This window comes from Cetorhinus maximus, chromosome 21 (assembly GCF_964194155.1).
Source record: "Cetorhinus maximus chromosome 21, sCetMax3.hap1.1, whole genome shotgun sequence".
Taxonomy (NCBI): Eukaryota; Metazoa; Chordata; class Chondrichthyes; order Lamniformes; family Cetorhinidae; genus Cetorhinus; species Cetorhinus maximus.
The window spans coordinates 3,689,761-3,702,976 of NC_135899.1; the positions used below are offsets into that span (position 1 = coordinate 3,689,761).

Below are 13,216 nucleotides of genomic sequence, written 5' to 3' on the forward strand. Positions count from 1 at the left end.
CCCTACATTTGCCTTCCTAATTACTTGCTGGACCTGCATGTTAAATTTTTGTGATTCATACACAAGGACACCCAGATCCCTCTGTACTGCAGCATTCTGCAGTCTCTCTCCATTCAAATAATATTCTGTTTTCCTATTCTTCCTGCCAAAGCAGATAGTCTCACATTTTCCACATTATACTCCATCGGCCAAGTTTTTGCCCATTGACTGAACTTACCTATATCCCAGACTCTTTGTGTCCTCCTCACAACTTGCTTTTGAATCCACAAAACAGTTAGTCCCTTTATCCAAGTTATTAATGTAGATTGTACATAGTAACTGGGTTAATATTTCAGTTATGAACCCTTCATCAGAATCATCTTAACCGTAGAGAGTATCAGAGCTGAACCCAGTCATGTTCACCTTCATCATTTACACACATGCACTTTACAGGAGGGAGCATTAGACAGTGATGTGGAAGTTATCTCCTTCTTTGGTTCATTGTCCAGGTTATTTATTCTTTAAACAGCCTGGGACATTGTTAAAGACACTACATAAATGTGTGCAGTACTCGTAATAATACGAGTAGCATTGCATTAGTTACATCTAGTACCAGCAGCATCAGTAGTAGCAGCCATAGCAGCAATGCAGTAGTAGTTGTAGCATTCACAATAATCAGTAGCTTTAGCAGTAGCAATACCAGCAGTAACAGTAATGGTGGGGTCTATCCCAATGGTAGGAGCAACAGCAGGAGCAGCAGTAATAGCAATAGGATCATAGGATCATAGAGCCCAGGGATGAGAGGATTGTCCAATGATGAGAGGTTGAATAGAGTGAGCCTATATTCTGGAGTTTAGAAGAATGAGAGGCAATCTCACTGAAACACGTAAGATTCTGAAGAAGGGTAGATTCTGAGAGGCTGTTTCACCTGGTGGGAGAATCTCAAATGAGGGAGCAACTAAAGGATTGATAATTTAAGACTGAAATGAGGAGAAAGTTCTTTATTCGGAGCATTATGAATCTCTGAGGCTATGGATGCTCAGTCATTGAGTATCTTCAAGGCTGAGATGGACTCTAGGGATATCAAGGAATATGGGGCTTGGGCAGGAAAGTATAACTGAGATCACCAATCAGCCATTGCAGGCTCAGGGGGCCTAATGGGGGCTACCCCAGCTCCTATTGCTTATGTGTTTGTTTCTCCGTGTGTACATGTATCTGTGTGTGTGTTTGTATTGTGTGTGTCTGTGTGTGTGTCTGTGCATGTGCATTTTTCAAAATTCATTCATGGGATGTGGGCTTCGCTACCTGGGCCAGCATTTATTGCCCATCCCTTACTGCCCTTGAGAAGGTGGTGGTGAGCTGCCTTCTTGAACCGCTGTAGTCCATGCAGTGCAGGTACACCCACAGTGCTGTTAGTAAGGGAGTTCCAGGATTTTGACCCAATGACAGTGAAGGAATGGTGATATATTTCCAAGTCAGGTTGGTGAGTAGCTTAGAGGGGAATTTCCAGGTGGTGGAGTTCCCATCTATCTGTTGCCTTTGTCCTTATAGATGGTAGTGGTTGTAGGTTCGGAAGGTGCTGTCTAAGAAGCCTTGGTGAACTCCTGCAGTGTATCTTGTGGATAGTACACACTGATGCTACTGTGCGTTGGTGGTGGAGGGAGTGAATGTGGATGTGGTGTCAGTCAAGCGAGCTTCTTTGTCCTGGATGATGTTGAGCTTCTTGAGTGTTGTGGGAGCTGCACTCATCCAGGCAAGTGGGGAGTATTCCATCATATTCCTGACTTGTACCTTGTAGATGTCTGTATATTACCAAAAAATGTCAATCTGTCTTCACAATTCCTTGGTGGGGCCTTGTTTGCTTTGGCATTGTTTATGGTGGTATAGCGGTATTGTCACTGGACTGGTAAGGTAATCCGGAGAACCAGGGTAATGCTCTGGGGACCTGGATTTGAATCCCACCACAGCAGAAGGTGCAGTTTGAATTCATCTGGAATTAAAAGTCTAATGATGACTGTGAAACCTTTGTCGATGGTCACAAAAACCCATCTGGTTCACTAATGTCCTTTAGGGAAGGAGATCTGCCATCCCCACCCGGTCTGGTCTACATGTGACTCCAGACCCACAGCAATGTGGTTGACTCTTAAAAATGCCCTCTGTATAAGGGCAATAAACGCTGGCCTAGCCAACAAAGTTCACACCCCACAAATGAATTTTTAAAAAACCTTGGAAGGTGTCCTTGCACTTTAAAACAGTTTTCTCTATCTCATTTCCAATTTCAGACATCAGATGACCTATGGTGGCCATCATTATTGTCTTTTAAAAAGGATCCCCTTTAAACAGTCCAGTATGTTTTTGGTTAGCTGGTGATATTACCGGCTGATATCACTCAAGTGATATCGAGTGACTTTACATTAGTCACAATTTTCCATCATTGTGGCACCGTGTAAGTGTGCGTGTGTGTATGTTTGTGTGCCCTGTGTATGTATGAATGTATGTGTTTGTATGTGTGTGTGTACGTGCATCTGTGCGTGTGTGTATACCTGTGTGTGTGTACCTATGTGTATATATATGTGTGTGTATATTTGTGTATGTGTGTGTGTACATATGTGTTTGTGTCTGCGTATGTGTGTGTCTGTATCTATGTGTGTGCGTATCTATGTGTTTGTGTGTGTGTGTGTGTTTATGTGTGTGTGTTTGTGTGTGTGTGTGTCTATGTGTGTGTGTGTGTGTGTGTGTGTTTATGTGTGTGTGTGTGTGTGTCTATGTGTGTGTTTGTGTGTGTGTGTGTCTATGTGTGTGTGTGTGTGTGTGTTTGTGTGTGTGTGTGTCTGTGTGTGTCTATGTGTGTGTGTGTATCTGTGTGTGTGTATCTGTGTGTGTGTGTATCTGTGTGTGTGTATCTGTGTGTGTGTATCTGTGTATGTGTGTATCTGTGTGTGTGTGTATCTGTGTGTTTGTGTGCGTGTGTGCAAAAGCAGGACAGTGGCACGAGATGATAATGCTCAGTTGGAGAGCCGGTGCAGACACGATGGACTGAATGGCCTCATTCTGTGCCATTAAGATTCAGTGATTCTGCAGGTTCTGGTGGGAAAAGGAACTTTTTATTAGCCGGCTGCAATGGCAGCTTCTCATGCCATATCATCCCAATCCCGCCTAATTATTCATGCATTCCCGGGAAACATGCCGTTTCGATGCTGAGCAGGCTCCGATTTGCTGCCATGCCACCACCTCGCCACTTCGTCACGCCGGACGCCACATTTAAAGTTCAGTCGCGCGCACACCTCTCAGTGCTTCCAGCCCAGGACTGCTGCACAGAAGACATGGCCCCGAAAGGCAAGAATACTGCTGTCCCCAGGTTTAGTGACGCGCCCCTCGAGCACCTTTTGTACACTGTGGAGGCTCACTGTGATGTCCTCTAACCCCACTCTGGCCACAGGAGGGGCAGCAACATTACCACTCAGGCTTGGGAGGCGATAGCAGTGATGGTCAGTGCCAATGATGCACAGAAGAGGTTGGCTATCCAATGCAGATAGAGGGTGAATGGTCTCATCCTTGCCGCCAGGATATGGCAACCATCTCATCACTCTAAACTCACAAACTCAAGCCCTTCACATTCACTGGCATCTCACTCACTGCCAGCTCAAGGGACATCACTGCTCAGTCTCTCACAAACACCCTCACATGTCCATCTGGCCTCCTCTGCTCTGGAGACTGCCTCCTCAGCCCTCATCATCTTGAGGCCACTTTCAATCAACAAGATCAAGTTGTGCCCCACACACACCCTTGGATACTCCCTTCCCCAGTACAGCCCTCGCCCTGCAGCCTCTTCCCTTGCCTGAGCCCACTTCTCCCCCTTCCCCAAACAAGCCCTAGCCCTGCAGCCATTGAAAAGTCATCCACATATGGCTGATGTGGTTAGTAGAGACCTGCCTGTGAGCCCCCTAAAAGTGATGTGTCTCTGTCTGTGAAGCCTGGCACTGATGACTGCCCGTGCTGCCCGAAACAAGATAGGCAAACAAAGCTTGAAGTCACGAGTGAAGTGCAGCCCCCAGGTGCCCGTCGCTTATGTACAGTTGTGAAACACATCGGCGTGATGTGCTTGGCTGATCCAGCGTGGTGTGGGGTTGGGAGTGGTTCCGGCGAGCTGGGCTTATAACAATATACAGATATCTTACAATGCAGTTCCCGACATCCGACAGCGGGAAACATGGCCCGCCATTGACGGGTGGAGCGGTGGGTTGCAAACTGGTTTCACAATGGCGGGAAACTGATTTTTGGCCTTCTCGCCGTCTTGTCCACTCACGCTGCCAAACACGCCCGTTGCCAATGGGCACAGAAAATTCCGCCCATCATCTCTACATCTACCCTCCCCTTTCATAACATTAAAGGCCTTGATCAGGTCTCCCTCTCTGTCATCTCTTTCCCAGAGAAATGAGCCCCAGCCTTGTTACTCTCCAGTGAGGACACAACTGAGCTCAGCTCTGCTGTTCCCGAGTCGCCAGTTGCTGCCTTCAGAAGAAGAGATGAGGAAATTGAGGCTGAGGGACGTCTGAAAGAAAGTCACATTATGAGTGTGTTTGACTGTGTTGCTGCTCTGCTTACTGTGCCAGAGTGTACACTGCATCAACACACGGGAATCTCCCAGTCTGAGCTGTGCTGCCTTAGGAGCTGGAGTGAAATCTCCTTTACAATTCTTAATGCATTGAGAACTGTTGTACTTTCCAGATTATTTATTCATGAGGAAACTCTGGCACCAGAGTGTGGAATATTTAATTTCCTTCTTTTCCTCCATCCCCTCCCGTGTCACACATCAGTTCCTAGTCGATGGGACTCATTGGGGAATTGTTCCTACCAGGCAAAGAAAGTGAAAATTCTGGCAATGTCTGGAAGTCCATTCAGTATGTGTGATGGGGAAAGACAAGTGAATGATGTTTTAAATGTGTATCCGTTGATCAGAACCCACAAGGTTTCTGGACCTGAATCACCTTTTCCATTTCAGATTTATTTCATTGTTGGTTTTATTTTTATAATCTCATTCTCGTCAGGTCTCTGCTGAGACACCAATGAATTCTGAAATGCAGCCTAGAAATGCAAGGAATGAAGCTCAGAACTGAGATGAAGCTGTCGTGTTCAAATAAGCGACCAGCAGCAAACTATCTCCTAAACTCCTCACTACTCACATTGACAATGTTGCTGACCCTTTTTACCCCACCCTTGGAAGGGGTTTTGCAAATTGTGGGCTGCCCGCCTGCCTGTTTTGCCAGTGCGACGAGGACGAAATCGCACGGGCGGCAAATGTAAAATCGGGTTCCATTGGGTTTTGAATGGCCTTAAGTGGCCTTTTAATTGATGGCGGGCGCAGCTCCGACAGCTGCGCGTGCCCGCCGACCTGGAGATTGCGCGTGCGCAGGATGACATCGGGACGCGTGGCGTAAAATTCTGCCCCTGATAAACAACGTGGTGGGTGTTTGAATCCCAGATATTGTAAAACCCTTTTGTGATGCATTAAACTGGGAACAGGATTTATTTTTACAGTGAGGCTCCAGTTCCAGCTTTTGCTCATTTTCTTATTTCTATCCCCACACAATCCCACAGAGCTGAGGAGGGTGGGTGTAATGTTTGATATTTCCAGAAGCTGTGACCTCCCTCTGTGGAAGTCCCAGTGTTTTCTGCTGTGGTCAGATTCTCATTTCCTCCCCTCAGGGCGGCCCTTTTTCATGTTGGAAAACAAATCAAAAACGGTCAAATTGAGGAGAGAATTTTCACCGATCCCCAGTGAGTCTCTCCCCCGATCCCCAGCGAGTCTCTCCCCTGATCCCCTGTGAGTCTCTCCCCCGATCCCCAGCGAGTCTCTCCCCCGATCCCCAGCGAGTCTCTCCCCTGATCCCCTGTGAGTCTCTCCCCCGATCCCCAGCGAGTCTCTCCCCCGATCCCCAGGGAGTCTCTCCCCCCGATCCCCTGTGAGTCTCTCCCCCGATCCCCAGCGAGTCTCTCCCCTGATCCCCAGTGAGTCTCTCCCCCCCGATCCCCAGCGAGTCTCTCCCCCGATCCCCAGCGAGTCTCTCCCCCGCTCCCCAGCGAGTCTCTCCCCCGATCCCCAGCGAGTCTCTCCCCCGATCCCCAGCGAGTCTCTCCCCCGATCCCCAGCGAGTCTCTCCCCCGATCCCCAGCGAGTCTCTCCCCCGATCCCCAGCGAGTCTCTCCCCCGATCCCCAGCGAGTCTCTCCCCCGATCCCCAGCGAGTCTCTCCCCCGATCCCCAGCGAGTCTCTCCCCCGATCCCCAGCGAGTTTCTCCCCCGATCCCGTCAGTTGCTCCCCCGATCCCCAGTGAGTCTCCTCCCTGATCCCCAGTGAGTCTCATCCCCAAAAATGCGGGCGGAGTGAGAGGGGCAGAGTGGGAAAGGGGAGGAGAGAGAGAGTGGGAAAGGGGAGTGTGGGAGAGAGAGAGTGGGAGAGGGCGACAGAGTGTGGGAGCCAGAGTGGGAAAGGGGGGAGATTGAAAGAGAGTGGGAAAGCGGGGAGAGTGAGAGAGACAGGGTGGGAAAGGGGGAGAGGGAGAGCGACAGAGTGGGAAAGGAGATAGTGAGAGAAACAGAATGGGAATTTTTCTAATTATTTTCACAAATGATTTTGTTACTCAAGGTTTATTTCTGTCAGAATATTTATTCAATTTTTGGGGGTTTTAACAGAGAAGGTTGATGAGGGTGATGATGTTGATGTGGTGTACATGGACTTCTAAAAGGCATTGGGACAGTGTCTGCAACAGACCTGTGAACAGGGTTATAGCTCATGGAATAAAAAGGAGAATAGCGATATGGACATGGGATTGGCCGAGAGACAGGAAATAGAGAGCAGTGGTTAATGGATGTTTTTTCGTTTGGAGGAAGGTTTCGTGGAGTTCCCCAGGGGTCAGTGTTGGGACCTTTGCTTTTCCTGCTTCATATTAATGACCTAGACTCTGGTGTACGGGACACAATTTGAATATTTATGGATGATACAAAACTTGGAATCATAGTGAACTGTGAGGAGGATAGTGGAGAACTTCAAAAGGACATAGGCGAGTTTGTGGAGCAGGTGGATAAATGGTGGATGATGTTCAATGTGGAGAAATATGAAGTGGTTCATTTTGGTAGGAAGAACATAAAGAGACAATATAAAATAAAGAATTCATCTCCAGATGGTGTTTAGGAGCAGAGGGAAAGAGGTGTATGTGCGCAATCACTGAAGGTGGCAGGACAGATTGAGAGAGCAGTATATAAAGCATACAGTATCCTGGGCTTTATTAATAAGGACATAGAGTACAAGAGCAAGGGGGGTTTTGTGGAATTTGTATAAGTCACTCGTTCGGTCTCAGCTGGAGTATTGCGTCCAGTTCTGGGTGCCGCACTTTAGGAAGGATATGAAGGCATTGGAAAGAGTGCAGAAAAGATTGATGAGAATGGTTCCAGGGATGAGGAACTTCAGTTAAGAAGATAGATTGGAGCAGTTTGGACTGTTTTCCTCAGAGAAAAGAAGGCTGAGAGGAGATTTGATAGAGTTATTCAAAATCATGAGAGATCTGGACAGAGTAGATAGGGAGCAACGGTTCCCACTCATGAAAGGATCGAGAATGAGGCAGCACAGATTTAAAGTACTTGGCAAAAGATGCAAAAGTGACATGAGAAAAAAGCTTTGTCACACAGAGAGTGATTAGGGTCTGGAATACACTGCCTGAGAGTGTGGTGGAGACATGTTCAATTGAGGCATTCAAAAAGGAATTTGACTGTGATTTGGAGAGAACGAATGTGCAGGGTTACGGGATGAAGGCTGGAGAATAGCACGAAGTGAATTCAGGGACCGGTGCAGACATGATGGGCTGAATGGGCTCCTCCTGTGCCTTAACAATTCTGTGATTCTGTGAAATTTTATTTATCTGCAATCTATTTATATGCCTCATTTCCCCTTTTCTGGGTGTAGTTTATGTTGCTGCTGGAATCAGGAAATGAAACTGAAAGTATTTCACTTCATACTGATCACCATTTTACATAGAGCACAGAGCAAGGTTATCAGTCCTTCGAGATGGAAGCTGATCTTTCCTGTGCTATTTGCCATGATCTGTATAAAGACCCTGTCTTAATCGACTGTGATCACAGCTTCTGTCGATCCTGTATAACCCGTTACTGGGAGAAAGCTGGCACTACCTCCTGTCCTGTTTGTCGAAAGGAGACTTCATCCATGGACCTCAGACCCAACCGCACCCTCTCCAATGTCGTGGAGACATTTGTAAGTAGTGATAAAGGTGGTGAAATTCAGCAGGAATGCAGCCGTCACAAGGAGAAGCTGAAAGTTTTCTGTAAAACTGACAATCAGCCCATTTGTGTCATTTGTCAAATTTCAAAAAGTCATCAAAACCATGAGGTGCTGCCAGTGGAAGAAGCGACTGAAGAGTTAAAGGTGAGGAGATACTGTGTAAAATAAGATACAGGAACAGATAACAGAATCCCACACAGGGAACATTAATAGATTCTGTTTGAGCATTTCTCAATATTTATTATTTAATTACTCAGTCTTTAGATGAACTGCCATTTGTATCTCTGCTGCAGAAACCAGGGTGAATGTAATTTTTTGTGGGTGTTTAACTTCCAAATCCGTGAGTCTGCCCTCACTCAACATTAATTTGTCCTTTTGAGACTTTAACCATTCAGGCAATAGGAGACAATCTGGTGATGTAACTCAGGAAATGTTTATTAAGTAACAAAAGTAATACTTAACAAGTTAGGCAATGACTTCACTGGCTCAGCATGGTTCTTGCTTCCTGATTCAGCTCAGGGCACAAGGTGACATGTGATCTTCTCTCTCTCTGTCAGTTGGTTCTGTGGTCTTCTCCCTCTCTCCCTCCCGGTCGGTCAGTTCTGTGGTCTTCTCCCTCTCTCCCTCCCTCCCCCCCTCCCTGTTGGTTCTGTGGTCTTCTCTCTCCCTCCCTCCCTGTTGGTTCTGTGGTCTTCTCCCTCTCTCCCTCCCGGTTGGTTCTGTGGTCTTCTCCCTCTCTCCCTCCCGGTTGGTTCTGTGGTCTTCTCCCTCTCTCCCTCCCGGTTGGTTCTGTGGTCTTCTCCCTCTCCCGGTTGGTTCTGTGGTCTTCTCCCTCTTTCCCTCCCGGTCGGTTCTGTGGTCTTCTCCCTCCCTCCCTCCCGGTTGGTTCTGTGGTCTTCTCCCTCTCTCCCTCCCAGTTGGTTCTGTGGTCTTCTCCCTCTTTCCCTCCCGGTTGGTTCTGTGGTCTTCTCCCTCTTTCCCTCCCGGTCGGTTCTGTGGTCTTCTCCCTCTCTCCCTCCTTCCCGGTCGGTTGTGTGGTCTTCTCCCTCTCTCCCTCCCGGTCGGTCAGTTCTGTGGTCTGCTCCCGGCTGGAAAGCAGTCTCTTGTCTTCAGTTTCTAATTCAATGCATGTCTGGTAGCTCAAAGCTGGTGCTTTTAAACTCTTTCTAAATCACAGCCCACATTCATGATCAATCATGCTTTTGAATTTTTATTGGCTCGGGCAGCAAATGATCACTCCCGATTGGTTTAAGTGGTGCATGATCAGTTTTTGATTTGTTTCTCACGTGTAACGGTCATCAATTGATGTCATTTCCTGTTGACTCCTGATTGGCCCTCCTATGTCTCAGTTACTCATGGGACAGTCCCTCTCATTGTAGCTTTTTCTCTTCTTTCATTAAATGTTATGACTTTCAACAGAGATAACAGGGGTCTTAAGTTAATTTCGGTGTCCGCTTGTTTGAGGTAGTAGAGGGTATGATGTCAGTAACACTCAGTGATTGGGCTCAGTGTGTCAGGTGCCTATTGATATGTAGGTGTCAATATCGTACGTCCCCTAGAACTCAGATTAAGACAGGTACTTATCAGTGTGTTTTGGTTGAGAGCAGAGCTTCGATGTTTTTGTTGTATCTACCAGTGCTTGGGACAAATTAATTAAAAATAGTAAAAGAGGACAGAGCAGTGCATAGCCTTTCAGAAATTACAAAGTTACAGAAATTACATAAAGCCCATAGAAAATACAAACAAAATTAGTGCACAAAACTGATTGGTGTGCTCAAGTTGAGGTATCAGGATACACATACAAGATGCAGCATAATACATTATATCTTCATAAGGAATTAAAGGCAAGAGAACAACATGGCGATAAAAACTGATTACAGAACTTAACTCTAAGCTTAACAGAACCAAAGATGGTTTCGTGTTGTGAAGGAAAGTGACTGCTTTTACCCTTCTTACAATACTACAAATTAAAAGGACTAGACTAATTATCAGGAATGAGGACTAACTGCTTAAAACCTTCACATGATAGGCTTTGGGATTTTAGGAAATATAAACTGGTAAGTTTTAATTGCTAGGGAGGATGATGGTCCCAGACCAGGACTGCTGAACCGTGATGTCTTTGAAGCATTGTCTTGGGCCCATGTGGTATTGCCCACTTGTCGAGTGTGGATGTGACTGCTAAGACCTAGTCACATGATGTACTAGTGTCCTGCATTGACTACAATTCATCAGCATATCATATTGGATTAATTGATTAATAAACTTGAATTACTTGATCATTAACTAAGCTAAACTACAAACTAATTGTAAATAATTATTAAACCTAAACTCTTTTACAACAGAGGATGAAAGATTCACTTTAGTCTAAAAGGAGTCTCACTTTACATCAACAACAAAAACCTATATTTATCTAGCACCTTTAATGTAATAAAACATCCTCAGGTCCTTCACAGGAGTGTTGTAAAGTAAAATTAGACACTGAGCCACATCGGGAGATATTAGGACGGATGGTGCAAAGCTTGGGCAAAGAGGTAGGTTTTCAGGAGTGTTTACCAGGCTGAGAGGTGAAGGGGGTTAGGGAGAAAATCCCAGAGCTCAGGACCTCTGCAGTTAAAGGTGCAGCCACTAATTGTGGAGTAATTAAAATCAGGGATGGTCAAGAGGCCAGAATTAAATGAGAGCAGATATCTCACAACATTGTGGGGCCGAAGGAGATTATAGACATAGCGGGGAGCGAGGCCATGGAGTGATTTTAAAGGATTTGTAAGATTTAAAGTTCTGGAGGCTCAGATTACCCAAAATAGAGAGTCGAGAACTCATCCGTGAATTTAAGGTAGTTTAAATTTATTAAGAAGGAACGGTTTAGATATGATGTGTAATCTAAATAGGCAGAAAATGCATAAGTAACAAGTGAGAACAGTTTATTGGTCCTGGATTGGACAAACAGCGGGGAACAGCAGGGGGATGCTGATCCCCATGGCTGATGGTGACAGTCTCCTCAGAATGGTTTACAGTCCTGGATTGGGCAAATGGAGGAATGAAGCTGATCTTCATAACTGGAAGGGGCAGTTTCTTCTGTTTTCTTCAGTCTTCTTTAGCTAGTCAAAATGTTAGGCCGAAGCCAGTATAGATCATTTTGAAAAGCTCTCCTTTGTCCAAAGTCTTCTTGGACTAACCAGGGTGATAGGCAGGAGCCAGCACTGGTCCACCTCGAGAGGCTCCCTTCTGTCCAAAGTGTTGTTTTTCCCTTTCAAGAATCCATTTATTTACCTCATTTCTGGCAAGTTTTTATGCCATTAATTTATTCATTTGTCCATTGGCAAGGGACAGGTATTCAAAGTAATCCCTCTTATTTCCATGAGAAGCCCAGGACCAGCAAACTATTCTGAGGAGGCTGCCACTATCAGCCATGGGGATTAGAATCACCCTGCTTCTCCCAGCTGTTGGTCCAATCCAGGACCAATAAACTCATTTCTTGCCAGGACATCCTGTTTAATCTTCAGACAGTTGGTTTATGTTTGAGTCATAAGATCACCTCCCATCCCTGCTATCAGGATTAATAATGGCTTGTTTCAGCTTGTGATAGAGACGTGCCCTTGGCAGAGGTAATGAGCGTCGCTGTTTTAGGATTTTATAAAGTTATTACACAATGTTTTATTACAGATGCAAACTTTAAAATCGAGGTGTTTTTTGCGGGAGCCAATGTAGGTCAACGAGCACCGGGATGATAGGTGAATGGGGCATGGTGTAAGAAGATGGGCAGCAGGGTTTTGAATGGCCTCAAGTTTATGGAGGGTAGAATGTGGGAGAGCAGCCAGGAATGCGTTGGAACATTCTGGAGGTAACAAAGGCATGAAGGTGCTTTTGTTCAAAATTCAAACCAGGTCGACTGTGATTGGTCAAGGCTTTGCCCTGGGGAGTGAACCAGGGAATGGCTGTTCCCCAAGCTTTTGTTTGGTTGTCAAAGGTGCAGCATGTGGGGCAGGCTCCATCTGCCTGCTAAGCACAGGGCCCTGTGTGTGAATATTTGTGGCTTCTAGCATGCATAAGTGAGCCACACTGAAAGACCGACTGATAATCTTAAATTGATTTTCAGTGTAATTCTTAGCACAATCAGGATTGGACAACACTTGCTAAATGTTGTGTTCTCAATACCCATTTGCTGGGACTAAAGAATACGGGTTGCACGCATGATTCAGGATGGCCGAGTTGGTACAGAAGAAAGAACAGATCAGCAGACCAATATTAGATGATGCACATACTGTTTATTTACACAAGAGACACAGCTGTTACACTTGTGTGCTTCTAACACAAAACCTAACTCAAGACTAACTACAGAGGTAGCCCAAGCTACACAGCTATTGGATGACAAGATCATGTGATCATCCTGTATACCATTCTTCTTAAAGGTATATTACACATCAAATTACCACACTAAACAATCAGAAATTCGCATCTGGGCAGTTAACTGTTCCATGCTGCATTCTGCATGGCAACGCCTCCACCAATCAGAGTCCACTTGCCAACCAATCAGCACTCTTCCCAGCAGTATAAATTGTTGTCCCCTTAATGTTGGCAATTTCTTGTGAATTGTCCTGATGAGGGCAAGATGAAAACCTTTGATAGGACTTTTCAACCAAACTGCTGAATGTGAAGCAATAGGTACCCCACAATAAGAGCCTTCAGATTTTTAATTTTAACTGTATGATGTTTAATTTTGGGTGTTTATTTTTGAAAAATGTACAAATTAATTGTTATTCTTTCATCAGGAGGAACTGCAAAATTTACTGAAGCCGATCCTGGACAAGAAGAAGGAATGTGATGCTGTAAAAAGTGATTATGAGAAAACATTAACCCACATTCAGGTACTTCTGATCTTATTTTGTTTGACATTCTGTACAGAATTATAGACGTCCAGAATTGTACTGTGCAGAATTCTGTCTC

At 45.6% G+C, this 13,216-nt stretch overlaps 1 protein-coding gene across 2 annotated transcripts in view; it reads left to right on the forward strand.

Annotated features, from left to right (window-relative positions):
- LOC144695595 (zinc-binding protein A33-like) overlaps window positions 1-13,216 on the forward strand; it is a 186,107-nt gene that overhangs the window by 137,576 nt on the left and 35,315 nt on the right. Inside the window, exons 1-2 of one of the 2 annotated variants that reach the window (XM_078566493.1) lie at window positions 8,020-8,416; window positions 13,042-13,137. In XM_078566493.1, the coding sequence (XP_078422619.1) occupies window positions 8,042-8,416; window positions 13,042-13,137 (471 nt within the window). In that variant the 5' untranslated portion in view covers window positions 8,020-8,041. Of the gene's footprint in view, window positions 1-8,019; window positions 8,417-13,041; window positions 13,138-13,216 lie in introns of those variants that run through there. The other variant, XM_078566491.1, reaches the window with a different exon arrangement.